General features: G+C 38.9%; 2 protein-coding genes across 7 annotated transcripts; one reads left to right on the top strand and one right to left on the bottom strand.

The window, feature by feature from the left end:
* The first annotated feature begins 30 nt into the window (after positions 1–30).
* agbl5 (AGBL carboxypeptidase 5) lies at positions 31–25,361 on the top strand. 5 transcript variants are annotated; one of them, XM_088324663.1, is made up of 16 exons: positions 31–92; positions 3,620–3,880; positions 5,876–6,047; positions 7,497–7,663; positions 8,760–8,937; positions 10,307–10,485; positions 10,554–11,067; positions 12,383–12,552; positions 12,621–12,756; positions 14,547–14,746; positions 17,460–17,650; positions 17,777–17,944; positions 20,407–20,531; positions 20,602–20,648; positions 23,343–23,446; positions 23,522–25,361. In XM_088324663.1, the coding sequence occupies exons 2-16, from the start codon at positions 3,669–3,671 to the stop codon at positions 23,599–23,601; spliced, it is 2,643 nt and encodes an 880-aa protein (XP_088180789.1). In that variant the 5' UTR covers positions 31–92; positions 3,620–3,668; the 3' UTR covers positions 23,602–25,361. The 5 variants fall into 5 exon arrangements, 4 of the variants coding, with proteins under 4 accessions (XP_088180789.1, XP_088180788.1, XP_088180790.1 ...); XR_015848235.1 differs by lacking the exon at positions 31–92 and adding an exon at positions 2,044–2,468 and having other exon boundaries at positions 17,781–17,944; positions 23,522–23,566; XM_088324662.1 differs by lacking the exon at positions 31–92 and adding an exon at positions 2,044–2,468.
* Positions 25,048–27,490, bottom strand: ost4 (oligosaccharyltransferase complex subunit 4 (non-catalytic)). Of its 2 annotated transcripts, XR_015848236.1 has the most exons (4): positions 27,364–27,490; positions 26,690–26,815; positions 25,445–25,581; positions 25,048–25,203 (listed from the first exon to the last, which is right to left on the bottom strand). XR_015848236.1 is itself a non-coding variant. In XM_088324671.1 (2 exons), exon 1 carries the CDS (start codon positions 26,812–26,814, stop codon positions 26,701–26,703), a length of 114 nt encoding a protein of 37 aa, XP_088180797.1. In that variant the 3' UTR covers positions 25,466–25,581; positions 26,690–26,700. The 2 variants fall into 2 exon arrangements, 1 of the variants encoding a protein (XP_088180797.1); XM_088324671.1 differs by lacking the exons at positions 25,048–25,203; positions 27,364–27,490 and having other exon boundaries at positions 25,466–25,581; positions 26,690–26,814.
* Positions 27,491–27,654: the final 164 nt, after the last annotated feature.

The following is a 27,654-nucleotide window of genomic DNA, read 5'->3' as shown; positions in this document are numbered from 1 at the left end:
GTAGACGTCACAAAACGTGGCTACATCAGAGGGACACTTTCACACGGGTTAACAAAAAAACAAATAAAATATATATGACCCGTCGCAAAGAGGTGAGCAGATAAAATTGACATTTTTTTAATACATACACTCATGAATAAATTAAAATATTTGCAAAATGACCCCCCATCTACTCCTTAATTATCAGATAAAACATGCATACTTTTTCTTTATATTTAAAATGTATTTACCTTTCCAATCGTAAAGTTGAAATGAAATGTGAAATGATGAAATGATCTGCATTTATATAGCGCTTTTCAAGTCAATGACTTCCCAAAGCGCTTTACATTGTGCTTCACATTTCCCAATAGCGGCCGTGATCTGTGCAGCCATGTAAGGCGCTAACCTGCTTATTGAGGGTAATTGGGGGTTCAGTGTCTTACCCAAGGACACTTTGACATGTAACACGAACAAGCCGGGATTCGAACTGGGATCCCTTAATCCTAAAACGATCGCTCTACCTCCTGAGCTACTGCCGCCCCAACAGTTATTTACATTCTTATTACATTTAATGCATATTTGTATTGTTTTGATCTAATTGTTATAGTTTGTGTCTTATTTATTGCATGAGAGGAAGTCATTCGATGCGTGCAGATAGAATAATTGACAATAAAGATCACAATAACGAATAATAGGTATTGGTGATGACGGACCCATGCGGAGGAGTCTGACACTGCAGGATCAGGCGCTCAAAACAAGGATGGTATTTATCAAAGTACCAAACAATCAGGTGGGCACGAAAACAAGGAATAAAATGCTCAAAAGCAAAAACCGAGACAAAAATCTGGAACCGGAAGATGCAAGTGACAAAGGAACCTGACACAGACAAACCTGGTATGGTGGTGAAAACGACACTAGGAGGGTGGCATGAGAACTCAAAAGGACCCGCCAGAGTTTGTTGTAAAAATGTCCTGTTAAAGCACATGTGTCAAACAGGCGGCCCGCGGGCCAAATCAGCCCTGCGAGATAACACTCAGAGAGGCGCAAGAGAAAAATGAACTGCAGGTTGAAACATGTCAAAGCCAGGTGCCTCAAGCAAAGACACCGTACTTGTATTCTCTCTCTCTCTCTCTCTCTCTCTCTCTCTCTCTCTCTCACCCCTTTTCTCCCACTCTCTGTCTCTGTCTCTGTCTCTTTCACTCTCTTGTTTTCTCTTTTTCTCTTCCTTTGTTGCTCTTTGTCTCTTTCTCTCTCTGTGTCTTTTTAACTTATTTTGCTCTAACTTCCTTTTCTTTCTTTTCTCTTTCTCCCTCCCTACCCTTCGCACTTTCTTTTCTCTTTTCTCTCCTTCTGTCTTTCCATTTCTCTTTGGATTTCTTTCTTCCTCTCCCTTTCTTTTCCCCCTCTCTCATGACTTTTTACCCCTTTTGTTTCTCCCGCTCTCTCTTTTTCTTTCTTTGTCCCGCCCTCTTTCTTTGTCCCTCCCTTTTTATCTTATTTCTTTATCTTTTTTTTTCTCTTTAATCTACTAGTCCTGCCCTCGACAGAATGTTTGTTCTATCATGTGGCCCCCGAGTTAAAATGACTTTGACACCCGTGTTTTAAAGGGTTCAGGATGACTGGGCGCACGTGTGTGATAAATTGGAAACACCTGTGCCCAGTTCAAAACGCCAGTTGGGCCCTCTGGTGGTGGGAGGTATACAAGACACTAACATAAATACAGCAGAACACAATGCACGATGCCCTGCGACCCTACTGAGGATAAGCGGTGCAGATAAAGGATGGATGGACAATGCACGATGCAAATCATAGAAGTAGTGAGACCGTGGAAAACGAACCGCGTTACAGCGAGGGTTCACTGTGACAAAAAAACGGAAAATAAGCCAATCAATAGACTGAACACAGATTAAGAGGTTGCTTTAATACCGTAGAAAGTATAAAAATAAAAATCCCGTAAAACTGAACGAAGGACAACTGAAAATTCAGATCACAAAATACATGTGGTCCATGAACGCACCCCGCGACAAGTGTTGATATTTCCATGAGGTTTTTGAACGCATCGGGCGCAGCGACCATTGAAGTGGTTTATTTAATTAATTTAAAGGACGGAGACATGTATTTAAAACAAATCGATACTAATCGTCTGGGGATCGAATAAATTTGATATTTAATCATGTGACGTGGAGGAAATTTGCGGTAATATTAATGCAGAGGAGGAGCGAAGCGAATGTAGTGTTTTTTTACCTAGCAACAAGCGCTAGCTTAGAGGCTAAGTTGTCCCTCGTAGCTTAGTAACGTCAAACGGCTTTTAAGGTCCAGGCAACGCGATCATCGGATTTTTTCAAAAATTTTATATTTTGTCTTGGATGTTAATCAAAACAGTTTGATATCCTGTCCTGTGGATGAGCGAACGCGAGGGACTGTTCATCAGCTGTACTTTTGGATCGAACCTCGGCTAATTTTGAGTCTTTTAAGACAAACATGAGCTGGTTAGTCAAATTGTCACATTTATCACATTATTTGATTGTTAATTATTATCATCACAGCGGTTGAATGTGTCTTTGGTGGTGCAATGTTTCATTCCGCCTGTGGGTGTCGTTGTTATCTGTTTATATTGTCACGCCCACCCACGCGTTCCAATTAATGCTATCTTTAATAAACGTTCTAAAATTGAGCGTGAAAAAAACTTAAATAAATTCACGATAAAAAAGATTAATCATTAACCATCCTACCCTGATAGCGTTGAATGTGTTCCGATCATGTAATCCTTTTTTCCGCATGTTGGTGTCGCTGTTAACTGTTTATAATTTCACACCCAGTGGTTCGTGGTATGCTCTCGTGACGTTATTTTTTCATAATAATGAGAAAAAAAATAAAACGTATTAAAAAAAATTCCAAAATAAACTCACAATAAAAATAAATTATAATTTATCGGCTTACCATTATATAGTTGAATGTGTTCTGGTCATGTAGGTTTCTGCCCCGCCTGTGGGTGTCGCTGTTATTTGTCTCTATTTTCACACCCAGAGTTTCATAGTATGGTCTCGTGACGTTATTTTTTTTTTAAACAATTAAAAAAAAAATCATAAAAATAAAATTTCTAAAATAAAATCACGATAAAAATCAAAAATAATTTCCCACCCTCTGCCTTGAGAATAATTTGGGAGTGTAAGAAGCTTTTGTTTAATGTTCGTGTCAAGCTTTTTTAAAAATAAGATCTAGAAAAATGTATTTGAATGATAAATACATTTAAAATCTAAAATACTTTAATGATAAAAATGAATGATGATGTACTGTCCTCTTCCTGAAAAAAAAGACAATATTTGGGAGTGTAAGAATATTTTGGTAACGTTCATTTTTTTTAATTTGTTGAACATGTTAAAGTGGGAACTTTTGGAAAATCGGTATTAATTTTGTTAAATATTTTCAGTCTATCAGACTTCAGGTAGTTTATCTTTTTGCATTATTCGGGATAGTGCTGTAGTTTGAATAATACAATATTGCATGGGTCCCTTTTGGATGATGCTGTGTTTATACTTCGGTCTTTCGGGTGAAGAACGTTTTATACTAAGGCAAAATTCCCGCCCCAAGTCCATCCTCATCTCCATTGACTTGAACTTGTCTTTTTTTTTCCTTTCAGGGTTGATCGGGTTTTGCTGCGTGCGAGAGCGAACTAAGAGGAGGCCGTCATGGAGGTTCGCTTCGGCACGGTGGTGTTCAGCTCCAAGTTCGACTCCGGCAACCTCGCTCGCGTGGAGAAAGTGCACAAGGGCACGCCGAGCCCCCTCAACGATAGCGCTCCTATCGGTGCGCTCGCCGCATCCGCCTCAGGTGTCGACTACGAGTTCAACGTGTGGACGCAACCCGACTGCGCCGGCACGGAAAACGAAAACGGAAACAGGTGAATGCACTAGAAAAGATGTATATGAGCGATGCACCATCACTGTCTTTCCTACTGATAAAAAGGTAAAATACTGAAAGTCACACTATGTGACTATTTCCTAATTAGTGGATTTATCTTTGCTGTCAATTTAATAACTATAATATCCATCCATCCATCCATTAGCTGCACCGCTTATCCTCAGTAGGGTCGCGGGGGTGCTGGAGCCCATCCCGGCCATCCTCGGGGAGTGGGCAGGGGACACCCTGAACTGGTTGCCAGCCAGTCGCAGGGCACACAGAGACAGACAATTCACTCGCTCATTCACACCTAGGGACAATTTGGACCGGCCAATTAACCTAACATGCAGGTTTTTGGAATGTGGGAGATACCAGAGTTCCCGGAGGGAACCCACGCAAGCACGGGGAGAACATGCAAACTCCACACAGGATGTTCGATCTTGTGACCTCAGAACTTTGCCGCATACTCGCTAACCACTGCCCCTCTGTGATGCCCACCTAGTAAATCATTTTAACTATTTATCTGTACGTTCTTTTATCTCATCTTTCTTTTTTGAGTCTTTATTTCGTGTTTAACTTAGAGTGCCATGTCTAATCTCATTGTAAACAATATTCAATACAACATAAATCTATAAAAATAAAGTTTCAATTGAATCAATGACGATGAAGAAAATTCTAATTCTATTAAATCTCATCAAGCAAAACTGCCAATTTGTATTCATGTTAGCAGTCTCTCGAAGCGGCACTTTTAAAATCAAATTTATGGCAGCGATGATTTGCTAATAGAGTACAAAACATTGTGTATGTCTATTACAAAAAAATAAAACCTTTATGGCAATTAAGAGACTCATTTTCAGACTCAGCTCTCAATATTAATCAACAAGCTGTCAATCTTATTTCAATGAGCAAGTTTTAGCCAAGCTCTCATGTGCCTCGTGCACATTATGAAGAGGTAGAGAGGAGGCACAACCAAATTGTGTTGCTCCTGAAAAATCAAAATATATAAAAGAACATGCACAAACTAAAGTTCAGAAGCAGGTACAATCACAACACCCTGATCAGCACTGATGTTGGCCGAGCTTCCCATTGCCTTACGCACTTTATGAAGAGGTAGAGAGGAGACACAACCAAGTTGTGAAACAACTCCTATATAAAATCAGAATATAGAGAAGCACGACAATGTACTCACTTATGTTCAGAAGCAAGTACAATCACAACAGCCGGATCAGCACTGATCTTGGCCAAGCTCTACAGTGCCGTGCACACATATTGAAAATGTAGACATGACCAAGTTGCGATACTACTTCCACAAAGAATCTAAAAATATTCTAATGAGGAACATCAATCTTGGCTGAGCTCCCCAGTATATTATGCACATTATGAAGATGTAAAGAGGAGACAAGACAAAGTAATGCTACTACTGCTATAAAAAAAGAAAAATATATTATAATGAGGTACACCCATGCAACCAATCTTGGCTGAGCTCTCTAGTGCCTCATGTACTTTATGAAGAGTTAGATACAAGACACGGACCAAGTTGTGCAACGACTTTTTATATATCATCGAAATATTTTTTTTTATGAGGAACATCCATTCAACCACTCTTGGCTGACCTCTCCGATGCCTCGGGCACATTACGGAGAGGTAGAGAGGAGACACGGTCAAATTGTGCAATAGAAAATCAAAATATATTCTATTGAGGAATTTCCATGCAACTAATCTTAGCCTTCGCTATCCGGTGCCTCGAGCCCATTACAGAGAAGTAGAGAGGAGACACGACCAAGTTGTGATACTACTTATATGGGAATTCAAATACATGCTTAGAATATTTATGATAAGAAATGCCAGCTGATTGATTATAGCGTGACGTCCAGTGACTAATCATTGTGGGTTTTCTTTCCATCGGTCTGTGACGTTATATTTGTCCGATAATTCTTCTGCTTCTCTAGTAAATCATGTAGTACTGAAGAAATTGTTATTTTTGTGTGTGTTATAGGTCATGGTTTCACTTCAGCGTGCAAGGGATCGCAGCGGGAAAGCTGCTAAAGATCAACCTGATGAACATGAACAACCAGAGGAAGCTGTACAGTCAGGGCATGGCGCCTCTGGTCCGGACTTTTCCGGGGAAGAACAAATGGGAGCGGATCAGAGATAGACCAGTCACTGAGGTAATTAAGATTTACAGAAGTAGTGACACAATCGATATGGACTAGAGGTAAGATCCTAAACCCTAACCTGCCCCGAACTGAAATATCGGTCGGGGCGGGCCTAAAATATAATCTACATCATTAGTAGGGGCTTCAGGCCGCGTCGAGCATCTCGCTTCAGCGTGGCCTTTTTTGTGAGTTTAATAGCTCTTTTTAAATCCACGGCTCCTCTCTCGCTGCTTTTTTTTCCTCACCGCTCCGTCCCTCGGCTGAGTTGCTGCCTTTATTTATCCACCTCTCCTCTTTTCGCCATGCGCAGCGGGCTAAATCAGTGGAGAATGTCACCGAAACATGGCTCAACGTATGTTTTGCACAATTTGTAACATATATTTGTTTGCTCATGTTTGACATTTATTGTATTTACACTGAATTATTGGTATTTATTTGAAAATTATAGTGTTATCCTGCTTTTCTTTTCTTGTTTAAGTGATTTTTGATTATTAGTAGGTTTATTTTTCAGCATGTTTAACTTTCGTTCAGTTATTATTTGTAATATTGGTCTTAACAGATTTTTCACAGGTTCAACAGGTTTTTGTTCGTTATCATTTAAGTAAGTAACGTGATATTCTATGTATCTTGCTTATTTATGTATTATGTTAAATTAGTCTTTACAGCAGGCCTCTTCTTTTTATTCTAAAACCGGGTTCCTGAAAATGTTATTTTGTTTCAATGCCTCTTGAAGCAATGTGTTTCGATGCAAATGATTAAAATAAAGAATGATATTTTTTAATTTATTTTCTGTGTTTTTGCTCTTTGGTCATTTCCTTAGATTTTCTGATTATAGAAATAACAATTTTGTATATCTTTTCTCATTTATTTGAGTTGCATTAATCTGTTTAAGGCCTAGAGCAGGGGTGGCGAACAAGTTTGACACAAAGAGCCAAAATTTTTAACTGTGAGAGTCAAAGAGCCACACCACGCACTGACCTGCCATGACAGACAGACACACAAACACACACAATTAAAAACATATTATTTCCCATAACACACTCCTTTCCTTACAATACAACAAGTATTGTTCTTGTGTTGATTTCAAGTAAAGTGTCCACTCTCAATACACACAAAAAAACTAAACATGAAACAAGGCAAAGAGCCACAGTATATAGAAAATATGATGAGGCAAAGAGCCCCATTCTTATTGGCCAAGGCTGCAGTAGTTCTCTGCGTCATTAAGCAAGTGTGCATTAAGATCTCTCTTAGACTCTTGTTGTCTGGCCTCCTATTCTGTGTCCCAGCGATAAAATATGTACATTATTTTAACCTTAAGAAATCTTACATTTTTTCTGCCAATCAAGCTAAACGTCAGGTTTGGTTTGGGTTTAAATACTTGCGGGCCGGGTGAGGTCGGATTTGTTTAAGCCCGATCTTACCTCTAATAGAAACACATCATTTGCTCTTTTTCATCTTCAGGTCGTACGCAACCAGTTCTTCCTGTCCTTCACTCACCGTCTTCCAGACGTCCGAGGCGTCACTACGTTTTTCTCCTTTTGTTTCCCGTTTTCGTACGCCGAGTGTCAGGAGATGCTACGTCGCTTGGACGAGAGCCACCCACACTCTGAGCACCAGGGCCCTGCAAGGTAACTAAGATTTACAATTTGTTTTTTAAAATAGGTCATACTTTACAATCGCAACATAGGTATAATTATTGAGTCATTTGTGTGGATGTGTAATGGTGATTAAAAAAGAGTAGTATTAGAATGAATTTAAAATGAAAATTGAATCATAAAAAAGATACAAAGTTATTAAAATAACAAAATAGACAAAAGAAAAAAGAATATAAAATAATAATAAAATATTTTACATGTAATAAATGTATGTAATAAAAATGATAATTAAAAACAAAGTGATCAAATGTAAGAAAATATAGAAATAAAAATAAATGACAGTAAGTAAAAATAATACAACCCTACATACAATAAATTAGTCAATAAAATTCATATTAAATACATTTGATACGATTATTAACTAAATACAACAACAAAAAACTAACAGGTCAAATCAATTTGGTCATTCTTAATAAGAAATATCCTGTTTCTAAATAAATATATAAACAATACTTTTGGGGGATTTTTTTAGACTATAAAATTTTGTCTGAAAAATATCTGAAAATCTAATTTTATTTTACATTTATATTTACAGAAAAAGAAAGAATTTGTAATGTACTTTAGCAGTAGACAAAATTAATAACAATAGAAACACAATAATAACAACGTTAAACAATTCTGAAATAGTGTATGTTAACTATTTTAATACGCTGTACATTTCAAACTAAAATGAGGGTTAAAACAAATATTGGAAAAAGAAGCGCTTGCAAACATAAAAAGAGCAAACATTTGAAAAAGGAAAAGGAAATAAAATCCAATCTTCCAAATAAATAATTACCCTTACTAAGATACTAAATAATTCACCTCCAACCATTTTTTTTTTCAAAATTATCTTGACATTTTCCAAGACCCACAAAATACATTCATATTATATATGCACAAAATAAAAGAATACAAAAATTACATTATTATTCCCCTGGTAAAAGAGGAAAAATACGAGATCAGTCAAATAAAGTGTATGTTATTAACGCAAATAATCTGAAATTGCACCTTTGGCATTTATTAAGTGAATTCAATTTTATGTTTTGAGATTAGAAGATGATACCTGATCCTTATATGTGCATTTTAGTCCCCCCGATGAGATTTACTACCGTCGGGAGCTTTTGTGCCGTTCTCTGGACGGCAACCGCGTGGACCTCCTCACTGTGACCAATTGCGGCGGCATGCTGGACGAACGCGAGCCTCGGCTGCCGCACCTCTTCCCGGACGCAGACGTGCCTCGACCTCACTCTTTCCACAACAAAAAGGTAAGAAGAGCGCAAAGCAGGAACATTTTCGTAGTCTGTTTTATTTTTTAAGTAGGAAAACACATACTTTTTCATTCGGTGTCATCAGCGGTGAAGAAGAAAGCTCCTCTTGATTCCCGGTTATCGGTTCGATAAAATGATCATTGAAAAAGGATGAGCAACTATTTCCAAGGTTTTACTTACAGAATATTCCGTGCATTACAATGCCATAAATTACAATGGCTGTAGGAATTTGCAAATGCAATGTCTAAGGTGACTTGCCATCGTTCTTACACAAAAGAGCAGACTACAAGCTTATTGTAAATCAATCACAAGGTTGAACATTAAAGTGATCCCACAGTTGAATAGAGCACTGTCCTACTGTGCATAAACGGTTGCTCAAGCTGCTCAACCTTTGCCCGAAGAAATCAGTTGTATCTTGCTAACATGAATACAAATGGGCAGTTTTACTTGATGAGATTTAATAGAATTTTCTTCATAGTCATTGATTCAATTGAAACTTTATTTTTATCAATAACGATGTACTGAATATTGTTTACAATGAGATTAGACATGGCACTCCAAGTTAAACACGAAATAAAGACTCAAAAAAGAAAGATGAGATAAAAGAACGTACAAATAAATAGTTGAAATGATTTACAGGGTGGGCATCACGGCGGCGCAGTGGTTAGCGCGTGTGCGGCACAGTTCTGAGGTCATGGGATCGAACCTCCAGTGTGGAGTTTGCATGTTCTCCCCGTGCTTGCGTGGGTTTCCTCCGGGCACTCTGGCTTCCTCCCACATTCCAAAAAACGTGCATGTCAGGTTAATTGGCCGGTCCAAATTGTCCCTAGATGTGAATGAGCGAGTGAGTTGTCTGTCCCTGTGTGCCCTGCGATTGGCTGGCAACCAGTTCAGGGTGTCCCCTGCCCAGTGCCTTAAGATAGCTGGGATGGGCTCCAGCACCTCCCGCGACCCTACTGAGGATAAGCGGTGCAGGTAATGGATGGAAAGATGGATTTGCAAGGTATGCTTAGAGTCTTGCCCAGGGTGAGAAAAGTCCTTTACAATATTAGACAGGAGGAGAAGTAACAATGGCGATCAAGGCCACTCCTGGCTACTAAAAAACCCACAACTGAAGTTACATAATAACGTCTAAATAAATGAAGATGTTATACAATTGTGATTAAGTGTAGGCAGTGACATATTTCTATAATTCAACAGCAGCTAAAGATGGCAAACTTCCATTTCCCATTCAGTACTATTGACGGGATTATCTGTCATACCTCCATTTTGCATCTAATATGTGCGGTATTGAATTAATCAAACATCTGCTCCTATAAAATCCTAAATAATGTTTTTGATTACTTTTGCACTCGTCTCCCATCAGGTGTTCTTCCTGAGCAGCCGCGTGCACCCCGGGGAGACGCCGTCCTCCTTCGTCTTCAACGGTTTCCTGGATTTTATCCTTCGGAAAAATGACCCTCGAGCCCACGCTCTGCGAAACATGTTTGTTTTCAAGCTCATCCCCATGCTCAACCCGGATGGGGTCATTAGAGGACACTACAGGTCAGAACAGATGGCACTTAGTACCAAAGCAGCTTGAAATAGTAAAATTGTTTGTTTTTAATGTGTAGGACTGATTCAAAAGGCGTGAACCTGAATAGGCAATACCTGAATCCTAGCCCCGAGCTTCACCCGTCTATCTACGCTGCCAGAACCTTGCTGCTCTACCACCATTTGCACAACAAGCAGACGCTCCCTGCACACGCTCCACTCCCTCCTCCTCCTCAACCTGAGGATGCATGTCAACATGAAGTCCCCACCCTCACCGCCCTGGAAATTACGTTGAACCGACGCAATGTGGAAAAGGACGAGACACTCTCGCGGCCCGATGTCACCATAGCAACGGCGGAAGACGGCTGGACGGCTAAGGAAAACGTCGGCAAATCCTCGGAGATGGTCACTGCCGCCGTACCGCAAAATCTGTCCGAGGAGGAACCGGCAATAGAAACAGAAGCCAAAGAAGAGGAGCAGGAAGCCGTTCCGCTTATAGATGGGGGTGTGGCTTATTATGTGGATTTGCATGGCCACGCCTCCAAGCGGGGTTGCTTCATGTATGGAAATAATCTGCCGGATGAGAGCCAGCAGGTAAATTCAAACGAGCTAATATTTTTAACTAAAAATAACTTTTCTAGGATTACAAATTCCCTGTTATGTCTATATGGTTGCCTTGTGGTTAGATCCCTTAACCACACAGGTTGTAGGTGTATCATTTCATGTTGTGTGTCTTAGGCAAGTACAGTCTGGTGGTGCCCATCTCCATATAAAGATTGGCAAAGTATTTCTGGGTTCATTTCTTACTTTTCACAAGAAATTCTAACACAATAAACGTTGCTTTGAAAATATACATTTAAACATACTAAGGAAAAGGAATAAATTAGAATAAATCTAATTTTTCTACAGTGACACTAACTATAGATAACCTTAGCCCAAAACAACTAAAATAGCGAAATTTCAGATTTTTGAGGTCATTTTGTTTTTTCAATTGCATTAAAACAAGTAAAAGTTCCAGGAAAAGCTAGATTTTGCATTGCAACATACCAAAGTTAACAGAAAAATTTAATCAAGTGTTATTGGCCTAGATGGTAAGGCGCCCGCTTTGAGACTGGGAGGTTCGGGTTCGCGCCCCGGCCGAGTCATTCCTAAGACTTAAAAAGTGGTCGGCGGCGCCCTCTCTTGGCTGCGGCTGCATCGGGTCAGGTGCAATCGACATTTCGTTCTGTGTACATTGTTACACAGAATGACAATACAAGGAAATTATTATATTATTATTATTATATTATTATTGTAATTTGTTACAATTATTGTAATCATGATTATAGGTATAAAGCGGCACGGCGGATGGGTGGTTAGTGTGCAGCCTCAATGTGCCGAGGTCCAGAGTTCGATTCCATCTACTAGCCTGCCTGTGCGAAGTTTGCATGCTCTCCCCGTGCCTGCGTGGGTTTTTCGCAAATTACTTAAAATGCGGTCTCTATAAAAACTACGAAAATTGAAAATAAATCGAGAAATGTTCACTTTTACTGTTGATGGTGTTCTCGGTTTGAATACAAAAAGCTAGTTCAATACTTTACGAATACATCTTTGAACAAACAGTACAATCAATTTTAGAGAAATCAATCAATACAGTATTTTAGTTCTTTATAAGAAATACCATGGTCTCAGAACCACTTTCAAAACAAAAATGGTGCACTTTATGTATACCAGGATTTCTAATGATTCAAGTTTTTACATCTTTGTTTTCTCAGTATGTTAACAGTACCCCAACTCTAAAATGTTTTTTGTACTTCTAAGCAATTTACCACCAATTTTATGAGTAATAGTGTGTAATTAGTTTGGAAAACTGTCTAATAGAAAAAAGACGCAATTTGAAAATAATGCTAGTTTAATTGTCTGTATCCAGGTGGAGAACATGCTGTACCCGAGGCTGATCGCCATCAACTCACCGCACTTCGACTTCCAGGGTTGCAACTTCTCCGAGAAGAACATGTACGCCCGCGACAAGCGCGACGGCCAATCCAAAGAAGGCAGCGGACGGGTCGCCATGTATAAAGCCATCGGAATTCTGCATAGGTGACGCTCATTGACCACCTCCGCTTCATGTTTACAATATTTCATATACGTTTTTGACGTTTTGTTAGCTACACGTTAGAGTGTAACTACAACACGGGAAAGGCTCTGAACCCCATCCCACCTGCGTGCCATGACGACGGGCGGGCCACGCCTCCTATGATGCCTATATTCCCACTCAAGTACACGCCGGAGATATTTGAACAGGTATGGCACCACCAGGCTGCACTTGCCCAAGACACACCACAGGCAATGCTGCCCCTAGTGGCTTAAGGAATGCAAACAAACATACAAACAAACATATACAGTGGAACCTCGGTTTTCGAACGCCTCTCAGTTCGAACAAATCAGAGTCCGACCAAAAATTTCAAGAAATTCTTGCTTCGCTGTTAGGTCAAAAAATCGGAGTACGAACGCCGGTAATGCGTGAGTGCATACGCTAGGGTGTGATGCTGAGCGGCATACGGGTGTAGATCGTTCTTTTCGTGACCAACTGTTATCGCGTGCGGACGTGCATCGTTTTGCTTTCGCTTTTAACATAGGTGTACCAAGTGTTTTAGCCCCTAATTATGCCTCCGAAGAAAGTCAGTGCAAGCAGCAAAGTTGCTACAGGTGAAAAAAGAGAAGTAGTGCGTACAATTATTGCATTTAAGAAAGAAATAATAGCTAAATATGAAGGAAGTGTGCGAGTGTCTGGTCTTGCTAGGGAATACAGCATGGCTAAATCTACAATCAGTACGATACTAAAGAATAAGTCTAATCTAGTGATGTGGCTAAGCGAGTGAGTGCTTCAAGCAAGCAACGGCCGCAAGTTTTGGAAGAGGTTGAAAAACTTTTGATGATTTTCATAATGAAAGATTTCGTCGAACTCCACCACCCCAATGAAGCTGCAGCCACCAGGGTCATAAATGACTTTAATGACACTGTCATGAGTCACTTTAGAAAAGTGGTAAAAAGAAGGCAGAAGCAAGTGTCATTAGATCGGTATTTTAAGAGAAAAGAAAATCCTTCCAAACAATAATTTTCCTTCCTCCTCCATCCCTCTCCCCACCGTCCACCTGCGCCTTCTGCTGACTACCACAAAGATAAGAAATCCTAATCATAATTCTTTTCTTTATCCTTTTTTTTAATTTTTACACGTTCATGTTAGCGTAATCTTTCGTACGGAAGATTACGATAACGCGAACGTACGATTAGCCTGGGTTAGCTTTATGTTTACGTTACACATTCAAGGTAAACATTCAGGGTGTTGGAACGGAGCCCAACATTCAGGGTGTTGGAACGCAGCCCCCTTTCCAATGAACCGCTCACTACTTGTTGTGGAGACCCGGGTGCTAAATGACTTGTAAACGACCTGATTTTTTTATTTTTACACGTTCATGTTAGCGTAATCTTTCGTACGGAAGATTACGATAACGCGGACGTACGATTAGCCTGGGTTAGCTTTATGTTACGTTAAACATTCAAGGTAAACATTCAGGGTGTTGGAACGGATTAAAACGATTTACATTATTTTTAATGAGAAAAATGATTTCGGCGATCGAACAAATCGGTTTTCGAACAGGGTTCTGGAATGGATTATGGTCGAGCTGTGGAAGGCCAGTAACATTGAAAAACAAAGAAAGAGCGGCTAACAATAACAATAGGAGATAGCTTTGAGCCATACCTTGCGGCCAAGTGGCTAACATGAGTGGCTAGAAAATGAAACAGAGGAAAAAAAATCCCTGAATCATTTAGTGACCATCAGATGCAGGGCTCAGCTGTGGAAAGTATGAGGCTGTTAATTGCTAAAATCAACACTGGGACAAGCTAGCTTCGCAAAATAGTCATCCGGGCTTCGGTTGGTGGCTAACGATGTCAGTGCATGTGTTTTTCCTCATTATTTGACTCAATAGCGTTGTGGTAAATGTATGAAACGTTTTCACACCGCTAGGTATGGCTGTATAATGCACACCGGGGCTTTGAAAAAAAAAATCTGCAATTGTTGCCTCCATTAGGTGGGGCGCGCCGTGGCCATTTCGGCGCTGGACATGGCCGAATGCAATCCGTGGCCCCGGCTGGTGCTTTCGGAGCACAACTGCCTGAGCAACCTAAGGGCGTGGGTGCTCAGGTACGTGCGCAGCAGCAAGAGCGGGGGTAACCCCCAGGGCAAGACCCCCCTACACGGAAAGACGTCTCCACCCAAGACCTTGTTCAAGTGAGTTTTCAAATTGTGTACCTCAAAAAAATAATCTTACCACATGTGAGTTTTGCTTATTTTCTATATATTTTTCCTTTTTTTGAAAATCTTCATTTGATAAACAAGATAAAATAGGACAAAAGAGTCTCTCTAGCAAATGGTAGTTAATTTGACTTGTTTTAAGAAATATTTTCTTACAAGAAAAAAAAGTATTTGAAATGAGCAAAACGATTAACCAACTACTCGATAGAATATCATTTTGATTACATTATGTATACATTTTGTTTATTTAGGACAAGACAATGTCTCTTAAAGTCCAAAAATAGACACTGTGACCAAGAATTCTGATAATTGGATAATAATTTATTTTTGTCATTGAAACGTATTAGAAAACTGTCACTCTAATGTTTTGGTCTTACTCATTGGTACTCAGAGTACTGAGGTGTCACTGTATAAATTGATAAAGTTAAAACTTATATAAACTCTATGTTGGTAGAATTAAACAAATAAAAACAAGCATTAAGGTAAATAAATTTATTAGCATTGTCCGGTGGCCCATCGGGGCCGCCACACTCGCCCCGGCCAGGGCTCCGGCCACTCTACTCGCGCCCGTGTGTCTAGTTAACTTCTTTAACACAGGAAACTGATAAATACACCGGAAATGCGACTTCAAAATAAAAGAGTACAAGACTGATAAACATACAAAAGATGCAATTAGACTGATTATAGAAACGTTACTTCATGTGTGTGTGTGTGTGAGTGAAAGATGGTTTTTATATTTAGGAATAGAAAAACAAGTTAAATTCACACAGTGAATCCTGAGAAATGTTACAACCAAAACGACCAACCTATCAAAATGTATCCTGTAATCCCCAGTTTATTGCAGTAAATGGTAATATGCGAAAATCCAAAAAGTAGCTCCCCCCGTTTTAACATGCACTCTGCCGGCCTTCGTCTCGCAGCAGTATTCGACCAGGGATAGTGAATCGCAGCCACGCAGGTGCTGGTATCTTTAGGCATAAAAAAATGAAAAAAAATGAAAAAGCCACCATGCAAGACACAAACTTGTTCTCTCAGCCCTCTGCTCTCAGTAAGGGTTGACTGTGAATAATGGTTCACACCCAAAAGAGTGCAGTTTGTTTTAGCTGGGGCAAAGTGGCGCCCTTCAGCAACCTGAACCGGGAAAAAAAATGTGCTCTGCCAGCCCCTCCCCTCAGCAATAGTCGACCAGGGATAATGGATTGCGGCCACAAAAGTGCGGTCTTCCAGTTACAGGAATACTACAATACATACTAAAGTGCTATTGAGTGAAACTATTTACTGTTGTAAAATATAGGTTTCGTGCTGCAAATATCACCTAAGCCTGATCTAGATGTATTGTATATTCCCTATTGAACTGCATTCTTCAGTTTTTAGTGTATTTGCGCTTCACTCTAGCACAAAACTCTGTTTTTAGTGACAGTGCAGGCATCTAGTTTACACAAACTGCTCGCGACAACACTCACCTGTTATTGCGAGACGCTTGATTTTACTGTGTCAACCTGGATAGGAAACAGACCAGATTGAATGAATATGGTTTAGCCGGATATATACAAAACATCCAGCACATTTAATGTATATTTGCAGTGCACCCCCGTTGGCGGTGATCCGCCTGTCGTTAGCAGACTGGCTTGTGATTGGGCTGGTGTTCCTTTGATGATGTCACAGCTCCGGATGTTAAAGACGGACTGCCCTCAAAATGCATTATACTGGAAAATAATTGGCATATAGTGATGACATATAAATAGATTTTATACAAAAAACATGTACTATTTACTCACATCTTGCATGTTTGAGAATTTGGGATTACATTTAAGAACTTAAATGATGGACTCAATATTTGAACTCCACTGTATGGGAAAGGGGTCGGGAACCTATGGCTCACAAGCCGTCTATGGCTCTTTTCATGAGTAGATTTGGCTCGCAGATAAAACTTGACATTTCTGTGTTGTGTTTGTAAGATGGGTGACTTGATCCCGATTTTGGTGTATACCACGAACTTGGTTCAGTCCAGGATATAAAGGGCCCTATTTCAACCACAGTTTACAGTCAGGGTGTCACACCAAATTACCCTCCGCTAAGAAACCCTTTTCATGGAAGCTCAATAAACTATATATGTTCACTCTTGACATACTTTATGTTGAAAAACACTGTAAACACGTGAAAACGCGAGAAAACCACTCAGAGCGTTTGATTGGGTGAGCTGGAGAGATGGGAGGATCTCTGCACACACTGCAAGGCACTCCCACAGTCTCTCGCTCAGTGCAGTCTGCGTTGAACGTACATACAATGATATCCTTCTTGTTTGCAGTATTTTGTGACATTTTTACAAGAGAACTTTGCTTGCACCATTGCTTGGGACAACAATGACGGTCAAAATGAGACTCAAATCTCTGAAGTTACCGAGTGAGGGAGACACATTTTAAGTGGTATATTATTGATATGGGACATAGGCTCTGGCATTATTTTTTTATGAATAATTAAATCATCAAATGTTCACATAGTGAAAAAATGCGGTGAGAATTGGCTTTTGTCTAAGGAGCGGGTTTGGCGGTTTCGTTGGATTTTGTCTCAATATATGGAATGGCTCTCTCAAAATCTTTTTAAATTACTTTTGCTTTTATGACTCTTTGGCTCAAAAAGGTTCCCGACCTCTGACATGGTGTCTCAATTTTGAACCCAATTTTGGCAGCGGCATGAGCGGCCCGCCCACTGAGGCGCCCTTCGGACGAGTACGCTGCAACAGCCAAAGCAGCACCAGCCTGACGCCGTCGCCCAAAACCCCTAACTCCACCAGTTTCACCTTTGTGTGCCCACCCGCGCGGACGCTTACCCACAGCGGGGGCCGGAGCAGCAGCCACAAGTCGGTCGGGCCCGGTAAAGGTGAGTTAACGCCTCAATTGATGTTTTGCCAATTCTTGATTGGACGATGAACGACCTCGGAGGAGTGACTCAGTAAAAATGTTTGCATGCCCTTCCCCCACACTTGCATGTGGTCTGTCTCCGCAGACAGCAAAACTGCGGAGAAGAGACGCCCCCCTCCCCAACACCGCCCCGTCCATCGTCCCCCCGCCAACACGCCCGCTCACCCCCCTCCTCCGCCCTCACCCCCCCGCTCGTCTTCCTCATCTTCGTCGTCGTCGGCAACCGTGGTGGCCGTCTCCTCCGGTATGGCAGGTGTGTACCCCCGCCCATCCCCAGGCTTGTCCCCGCCCCCCAAACAGGGGCCCCAACCTGCCGGCAACCCGGAACCCAAGGACTAAATTATCACATTTTTAAATTTCTATTGAGCTGATCATATACTAGCAACTACCTAGGACCAATGCCAATATGAAAATGAACTTTTAGTAATAAAGCACCTGATAAGTTTTACACTAAATATCAGTATTGGTGCTTTCGGGTTCGCGCCCCGGCCGAGTCATTCCTAAGACTTAAAAAGTGGTCGGCGGCGCCCTCTCTTGGCTGCGGCTGCATCGGGTCAGATGCAATCGACATTTCGTTCTGTGTACATTGTTACACAGAATGACAATACAAGGAAATTATTATTATTATTATTATTAATACCAGTATTTTTATATTAAATTACAGTGTCTGTTAACTGCCCTCTAGTGGCTATTTATCCATCAGAAAGATGGAACAAAAGGAACGGTAAATTACAAATATATGAAAAGTATGTTTGATTTAAATGTATTTATTTAAAAATGAACAGTCATTTTAGCAGACAGGAGGGAATTATGTGTGCTAACGGTATCAGAGACTACTTAAGATTTGAGTGTTTAGTATCGGTCTTGAAAATTATGGTATCATAGTTTGATACTTGTCATGATTGTTCATTGTTCAATTGACGTAAAATGTGAATTTTTATGTTTTGCTCCTTTTACTTAAGTGCAATACAAAGTATAATAATCCAGGAGTCACCAACATGGTGCTCGCGGGCACCAGGTAGCTCCCTACAAACACCTGAGTAGCCCACAGATTTTACTGTTTTATTAGTGGTATTTTTATTTTGTTTTAAATGTGAAGTGCCACATAAATTTTCAAGAGGAAATGGTGATAAGGTACATATTTATCTAGCTGCTTAAGCTACTGTTAGGGATTTGTTAGGTTTTGTCCAATTCAAGTGGCAATGCAAGACTTTAAAGGGACAGTGTTTATTACGTAGGGTCTCCGAGTGGTAAAAACACATTTTTAGCACTATACAGCACCAACTAGTGGTTAAATAATACACGCTGTCCTTTTATTGTGTTTTTTTTTTTTAATTCTGTCGGGTGTTTTAAGCAATGGGTACAAGCCTTTTTTTAAATTACGTTTTTGTTATAAAATTGCCAAATTATAGTGTGATCCAAAAATATGGTGCCTATGAGATTGTTGTGTTTTTTCTCAACGAGCTATTTCAATTTCATTGTCTGTGTTTCAAGATAAATGTGAGAAGTCACATTTATGTTAAAAGTCTGTTTGGAATCTGTCATATTTCGTCATTTTAATTATAGAAGCTTACATGTTTGGCCACCATCTTACTGCTACGGAAGCCCGAATGACCATTTTGCAAAGCCAGCTAGTTTCTGTATGTTTTTGCAATTAACGGCCACTTAACCTGCTACAGCAGAGTCTTGCATCCAATGCTCGTGGAGACCCGTGATTCGGGCATCTTCCCCTTTTTTCCCCCCCACTGTTTTCCTTCTCCAACTCATTTTAGCCATCTTCTTCGCAGACCATGGCTCGCCACTAGCATCTATTATTATTGATAGCTGTTCCTGCTTCATCCTTCCTTGTCACTCAACCTACCACAGCTGGTCATACAAGCAAACGTCACCTAGTCCTTAGGTCCAGGAAACTTCCACTTTCTACCACTGTTTCATTATTTAGCCACTCTTGTTAGCCATTTAGCTGCAGGCTAAGACTCAACGCTAGCAGCTATTGTTATTGTTAGCTGCTTCTGCTCCATCCTTATGTGTCACTCACCTTACACAGCTGGTCATGGAAACTAACGTCACAGAGTTTCTTGATTAGGGCACCTGGGGCTAGTCATATCTCACTTTTTTCCACTGTTTCTTTTCTAGCCGCTCATATTGGCTGCAGGCTATGGCTCGCTGTTAGCCACTATTGTTACAGTTAGCTGCTCCATGTAAATAAAAAATGCTATCACAATATTTTACTGACCTTTTTAGTAGCTTATTCCACTAACTGCTAACATTAAATGCCTACATCAGCCCTGACCGACTCCTGCTATTCGCTTTTCAGCTGCTTCGAGGGAATCCAGCTCACACGGTCTTTTGTCGTCGTTACGTGGATTAACACGAGTTTTCATGTCCTTCCTCACACAAGAAAATATGGAAAAAAAGGTCCAAATTTTGCTAAATGGTATCTGTCGGGCTACTATAGTGTCTTCTTTGAATTCAGCTCTATTCTAAGCTACAATGACCTCTCATGGTGGATTATTGCACAGTCACTTTAAGCTATTTTCTAAGTGTTTTTTGCCTTTTCTTGTACTCATGGGTGCCAATTGTCAGTAACAAGCCACTCCAATGTTCTTTTTTTTTTTTTTTTTTGCTGCTCAGAAAATAAAAAGTTTCTAAAATAATTACTAAGCGTCTGACTCCCGCTTTGTCGCTTTTTTTGGTTTTCTGTGTGCCTGGCAGGCCTGGGTTGCGCGGACCTCCCAGCAGGCCCGTCTGCAGCCTGGCCCAAAGCGTCTCTACCCGCCCGAACGGGAGGACGGAGCGGGAGAGGAAACCGAAACGCGGGTCATCGCACCTCTGCAGCGGTCAGATTACACTCTTGTGTATATAAAAATTAGTATTATCATTTTCATATAGGTTTGTTTTCTGCAACAGACTACTAAAGAATCAGAGCATATCCTGACCTCGGTCAAAATTAGCAAGTGAGTGACAATGTTCTTTAATCATACTACACACAAAAAGGTAATTTTTTTATAAGTCAACCTAATTTGCAAAAATGTGTCAAATTGTGTCCAATTGATGACAAATAATTGAGAATTATTTGCAAAGTGACCTATGGCAGTATTTCAGTGATCAACAGGGAAACTGTATGTCTCTTTTGTATCAGTAGGTGGCAGCAAATCCCTATTTGTTTATTATATGCTCACAACTTGGTGGTAATAGTTTAACTACAGTAATTTTGTTTCAAAATGAGCAGGTTTACACTAAAAAAATCTTAGATTATTTTGTTAATTTGACATTTAACTTAGTTAACTAGAAAACAAGTTAAACTGTGGGTAAACTTAGTTGATTTTAAATGAATTGTTTTTCCTATTCTAATAGAAACCGAGTTAAAAGTCTCTGAGTGAAACTCTGATTGAAAATATACTAGAATACATAATTACAAAAAAAAATGTTGCCAGTATACTCTATGCATTCTACATCCTGAGTCATGACTACAAAAATAATGGTACACGGTCTGCATTTATATAGCGCTTTTAGGTTCCAAAGTGATTCACAATGTTCTTCACATTAGCGTCAAGTTAGGTTACATTAAATGTTAAATAATAAAATTCTTGGCTACATTGTATGTTAAATAATAACAAAATGAAATTCTTAGCTATAATGTACGGAAAACAATGTTTAATAATTACATTCTCCACTGTTGTATATGTTAAGTGAAGATAATACCAGTGTCTGAAATAACATCTGCCCGGGTGGCCGACAACTTTTTCAAACGTTTGCTTTATTCCGATTTCGAAATCTTCGTTCGGTTTGGAAATTTCGGTTCGTTTGTCAATTTGCATACTCGGCAGCCAATCAGAAGCCTGCATCGAATAACTTCGTGCTTCCGGACTTTTCCAAAGTAGACGCACAGAGAACACAAGAAAAATGTAGAAGTGGTTAGGAATCAAGCCAAAACCTCAGCCCCAGAATAAAAAGATTCAAAAGAAGCTAACAAAATTGATGATGCTACAAAACGTAAACGTACATTAAAAGCATCGTGGAAAGAGGAGTTCTCGTGGCTTGCAGCAGACGACACAACGCAAACATTGCATGAATGAAGATGAGTATATACAGGTACATACTGATGGCAGATGGAAAACAGTGATGTCATATATATGCAATAAATGTTAGTAGATTTATAATAAACTTATTTTTAAAGTGTTGATCAGTTATATATTCTGATTATCAATCCTTAACACTTTGCAACAATGGGGTTTTTTTTGCGATTAGTCGTCTTATTGTGTTTCAAGTTGTGAAAAATGGGGCAGGCAACTTTATGGCGGGGCAGGAAACTTTTCAGAGTTGTCTGCCCTGGTGTCCGGTAACATTTTGTCATGAGTTTCGGACACTGTTAATACACATAATTATTGGCTACATTATCCCTTATATCAGTGTTTTTCAACCCTTTTTGAACCAGGGTACATTTTTATTTATAAAAAAGTTCCGAGGCACACCATCCGTCGAAAATGTTTGAAAATGAAGTTACGTCAAATATTTCACTGCACTACCTCATAAGCAGATAATTAGTCCATAAAGAACAAAATAATACTTAAAATAAAAAAAAGAATGATGTGCTTTATTTATGTTTTTATTTTTTACAGCGCAATCTTAAATCGCTTCGTTAAACTAAGTTTTTAAATGTACTGTGCTCTACCTCATGAGCAGATAATTAGTATATAAAAAGTATACTGCCACCTACTGATATGGATGACTATTACAGTTCCTCGTCTGAAGATAGCAAAAAATACTGAATGGCCTGGTTTTTTGGAAAGATAAAATTGGGCAAATTCCAGCGGCACATTGGACAAGGCCCCGGCACACTGGTTGAAAAACACTGCCTTATATAATGATAATTAAATTCTCAGCTGCTTTATCCAATAAATTATGATAAATAATTAATGGCCATGTGTTAAATGGTGATAATTACATTATCGGCTGCGTTACATGCAACATAATAATCATATTCTCAACTGCATTAGATTTTAAATAATGATAACTACTCGGCTACATTATACATTAAATACAATTAGAATCTCAGCTACTTTATATGTTAAATAATGATAACTACATTCTCAGCTATGATATATGTTAAATAACGATAAATAATGACATTTTCGGCTACCATATATGTGAAATATTAATGAATAATATAATTCTTGGTTACTTCATAAGTTAATGTGAAATAAAATCTTGATTACCATAATGTTAATGAGTCATGAATAATGAATTTGGTTTGGCTATTTTGTAATTCAAATAATGATACATAAATAAATAAATGATAATTAATTAAATTATCAGCAGTATCAAAATTTGCAGCTATATTGTACGCAAAATATTTAAACCCTCAGCCTTATTGCGTGTTAAATAAGGATAAATAATTACTCTTCTACAAAATACGTTATTATAAATGATAATTCAACTGTCTGCTACGTTATATGTAAAAATTGATAAATTGATTACCAGTAAATTCCCAGCTTCAGTTACATTGACACTGGTTGTGTACTTTTCAGAGGGGGGCTGATCTGTTTTTTTTTGGCCCCCCAGATAAAACCAGAGCTTCGGTTCAATTACGTGGTGGATAACTGCCCTAATAATTCAGAAAATACATTTTACATTTTTGGGCCCCTCAGGTGCGAGCTGCAGCCACACGCAGGGGTACGCAACAGGAAGACGGGGGTGTCCGATGGCACCGGGGCTCGGCTCGGGAAAACCCGTTCCAATGGAATGATCCCAGGTGAAACACACATCACTTTTAACTCTCCGTTGACCTATTTTTCATGTTTTTATGTTTGTTGTTCTTTCACTTCAGCTGCTGCTGAGCAGCGAAGCAAGACTCAAACTTGTAAATCCATCAAAAAGACCAAACCACGAGCTCACGTTGTGAAATAGCGCCCCGTGTGCTGATTTGTGGGTACTGCATATTTCCTCAAACGATGGGTTGATTTTTTTTTAAGGCCTCATGGAAAAAATAATATTTGAAAGCAGATTGTAATGTTCCTAATGAAGGGGCCGGTCAGTTTGCTGTTTATTTCCATATTATTGAGAGGTTTTTTTGTTGTCATTGTCGGGTCCAAGTGCCTTCATTGTAGTTTGTACGCAGGGCACTCTACTGTGACGACATCAATACTTGATTAACAAGTGCCCCCAAAAAATTCAGAGCCAAAATTTTAACACTATTTGGGTTTCTTAGCACCGGAAAATGTAATGACCCAGTAATGGCTTGGTAAAAGTCGTGTTTCTGATTTTAGACTGGGCGAAATGCTGAAAAATCTAGATTTTAGCAGTAATTTATTACGATTTGAACCTGTTTTCGAAATAACACCTTATACAACACAAAGTTGAATTGAGTTCAAATAATTGCCCTTTTTGAATCAGTTTTAACTTCAAATTGAGCTTGTGCCCAGAAACAGGTAGTTGATATTAATTGTAAATCGAAATTCAAATTTTCCACCATTCAGATACCCAGCAAAAAACATCAAATAAATCACCAGTTTTGAGAGATTTTAACTCTTAATTTTCTTCCTTTGATTTCACCATTCAGCCAATGTTTGAATTGTTGATTGTGAAATAATCCAATGAATTTGATTTATTGCCCAGCTAGGCTATGGTTATAATTCCAGTCATGAATAGGCAAGTCATGTTTATTTGTTTAGCATTTAATTACAAAAAGCCTCAAAGGGCTGCAATCATCCTTAGCCAAATTATCAAATTGACGAAATAATTAGTTTAAATGTATTGCCTAGCTGACCTATGGTTATAATTTAAGCAATTGGTCAGGAAAAATCATATATTTTTGATGATCCTTATATCACTTAGACAATTTTTAAACTGTCATTTAGCAAAATGGCGAAATAATCGAGTTCATTTATTCCCCAGCCAAACTAGGATTATTATTCCTGTAATTGATCTGGAAAAAAAAAAATCTTTTTTTAATATCTTTTAACATTTAGGACATTTCTAAATTGTCAAAATCGCGAAATAATCATATTAATTTCATGTATTGCTCAGCCAAACTGCTTATAATTTCAATAATTGAAGAAAATTAATTATCTACAAATAAAATCATTTATCTTAAATCCTTTTTAAATCGACCACAGAAAAATAATCCATTAGTTGAAGCTGCTGGTGTCTGATAATTTCATTGTCACAATATGTTAACCCATTTTGTAACAATGACAATAAAGGTATATTCTATTCTATGAAGGTGGGACCGCCCTTCTCTCTTGACTCTCAAAGTCACTCATCCGACTACTATAGTATTTCATTTATTACATAAAAAAATGCAGTATATTGATAATTATTCATGTATTTAGTAAAACACTGGCGCTGAAACCAATCTTTCAACTCTTTTTTTATTTGGCATACAAGCATGATATTTACTAGCCTCATTCTGCTCAGTGTTGCCGGCCTACTTTAATGCTGATCCTTCAAAACGTTGAATGTCGTAGAGCAGAGTGTGTTGTTAGCGTCAGGCAGCTTTCGTTTGAGCGACTGCACAAAAAAAAAAAAGATGTGGATGCACGTTTCAAGTGTTTGCTTTATCGTTTTGTTTGTTGTCCAACTGTTATATTTGTTAAACAAAGATGTAATATCTTCTCTGTGGACCAATAAGTTATATAAAAGTATTTTATCACCATCCTCTGTATGTTTTTACTGTGCCTGCTGTAAATTCTTAAAATGTGACCCTTATGGAACAATTCAACACATCTAAGAGGCAAAAGGAAGTGCTTACCAAAATAATTCAAAGATGAAGTCGAGGAAAAGCCCATTTCTTTGCATTTTTATTGAAAAAGTAACTACTGCACAAAATTTAGGAAATCATTTTCGTGAGTGGGAATGTTTTCATTTCCAGGTGGTGGCGATTCCCATCTGTAGAATGAAAACACAATTGATGTCGTTATATTTGAATGATTTGCACACTAGAATTGAACAAAGACTGATTACATCATGATATCTCCTTTCTTTTATTAGATATGCCGTACAGTAGACCCCCGCAATACAACATGAATCCGTTCTGAGGTGGGGATCGCAGAGTGAAATTGACGTTTAGTGGGGGAAAGACATCTATGATAATTAGCTAATGTGTTACGAACTCCTGGTACTTCAGGTAAAATAACAAAATAGTGTAAGTACTAAAGTGTATATACGTGTATATAATTAAATACCATTATTAATAAATATGTATGTAAATGAAAAATCAAATTTGATTTACCTTTGGTTTTGGCTTGACTTAAGTAGCAGGTGGATCAAAAATGAAATTAATTTTAAAAATCCACTTGTGAGGACTGTCATGCACTTAGATTTTTTTGATTGAATCTCTTATTCTTGGCAAGGATAACGATGAGTAGGGGCCCTCCTCGTATTTCTTGATAATCCCAAGCCTTGTTATCCATAGTTATCAAATGTGTACGTCTCCCTTTAGCATCACTGCAAGCCTTAGATCCATAGCGAATATAGAACAAAAATACAGTCTTGTGTTACCAACAAGTCTAAAAGCACATGATTCTCAAATAAATGAAGAGAAAGGCATTCAGGGCGAGAGTTCAGCCAATAGCGTAACAGCATTTTCATGATCCCGTGAAGCAAACTAATAGCAATATACCTTTTTATGTGATGTCAGCATATATCAGACATGCATCTTAGAGACGCAACTTGTCATACGCACAAAAATTGCAAAGTTTGAATTTAACATGCTTTAGGACGCACTAAATTTGTAGTTGATGTCATACATTGAAGAAGATGGCCCCCCAAAATCAACCTTTTTTCACACCATAAAGAAAAAATGTTGTAAGTCAGGAACGCTGTATCCCGGGAGTCTTCTGTACGTTTTTCTTCCCAACATTTCAATTGAAATTCCCATTGGTTTGATCATCTTGGTGCAATGCCTTCATCTTTTACACAATTGTCACCAAACCTTCATATACTCATTCATATTCGACCTCAACATCAAATTGGTGGTTGCACAGATTGTGCTCACCTGTTTAGTCTTCAATCCTGCTTCTTGGGGTTGTTGACCGCCACGTAGTGATATAGCACCACCAGCAGGAATAGGGACACGCCGAGCATGTTGGCGAAGATGGCTAGCTGCACGTCTGTCACCATTCTGTGGAGAAAAAATTGGATTATTGGGAGCTCGCAACGGCGCACCTTATATCAACAATGTCAAACTCAAGCTACTTGATGTGTATCAGAGTTTGGGTTAGGTAGAGGGGATACCTCGCCTTTTCCACTTGACATGGTCTGAAAAAAATCCACTGTTTAAAAACAAATTCTAAACAACATAAGGGTGCCTTATACTATTACCTTACGGGCTATAATTGGCCCGCGGACCTCAAATTAGAGACCATCTCTTTACATTAACTCATACTGTATCAAGGAAAAGCATTAGGGGTGGGAATTGATTTAAGTAAATAAATAAAACAAGAATGACTTAACTGTAACACATATAAAATAATAAAAATACGGACCAAAATGAAACATGTCAATTTAACCACTTTTAACGTGAAACATTCAAAACTGGCAGTCGAGTAAGCTAGCTGCCAGGTATCTTAACCGTCGAAAGCAGCGCCAAACAAGGTATTAACGCGAAATGCGGACCAATTAAGACATTAAAATATCATAATACATTTGTAAAGTGGTGCTGCTACTCACTTTTATATTTTAAATTCAGTCTTTTACAATAATTGGATTTATGGTCGTGTATGACAAGCTCGCTGACAACCGCTTCAACCACTTCCGGGTTAAACGCAAAGACACGTCACATTTTCTCGGCTGAATGTTGCGTTTCTAACCTCGTAAAATGTAAAACTCTTTGACATTGACGTCTTGTTGCTAAATTGAAAACAGTGTGATTATTGTTTGAGTTATATTATTCAACTTTGAAATGTACCATATTTGTTTCTACTTTTTTCTGGTCTTAGTTTTAGCAAACACCGGGAATGC

Source organism: Urocampus carinirostris, chromosome 20, assembly GCF_059441175.1.
Source record: "Urocampus carinirostris isolate Australia breed hairy pipefish chromosome 20, RoL_Ucar_1.0, whole genome shotgun sequence".
NCBI lineage: Eukaryota > Metazoa > Chordata > Actinopteri > Syngnathiformes > Syngnathidae > Urocampus > Urocampus carinirostris.
Note: the sequence above shows the minus strand (reverse complement) of the source record. Positions and strands in the feature narration are given on the sequence as shown.

What these genes read in the sequence shown, in the direction of transcription:
- ost4 (XM_088324671.1), bottom strand. Translation starts at nt 26,814, where the DNA reads ATGGTGACAGACGTGCAGCTAGCCATCTTCGCCAACATGCTCGGCGTG.
- agbl5 (XM_088324663.1), top strand. Translation starts at nt 3,669, where the DNA reads ATGGAGGTTCGCTTCGGCACGGTGGTGTTCAGCTCCAAGTTCGACTCC. An exon ending in CCACCCAAGACCTTGTTCAA is followed by an intron (nt 14,747 to 17,459) that starts GTGAGTTTTCAA and finishes CAATTTTGGCAG; the next exon opens with CGGCATGAGCGGCCCGCCCA. An exon ending in TTCCAATGGAATGATCCCAG is followed by an intron (nt 23,447 to 23,521) that starts GTGAAACACACA and finishes CTTTCACTTCAG; the next exon opens with CTGCTGCTGAGCAGCGAAGC.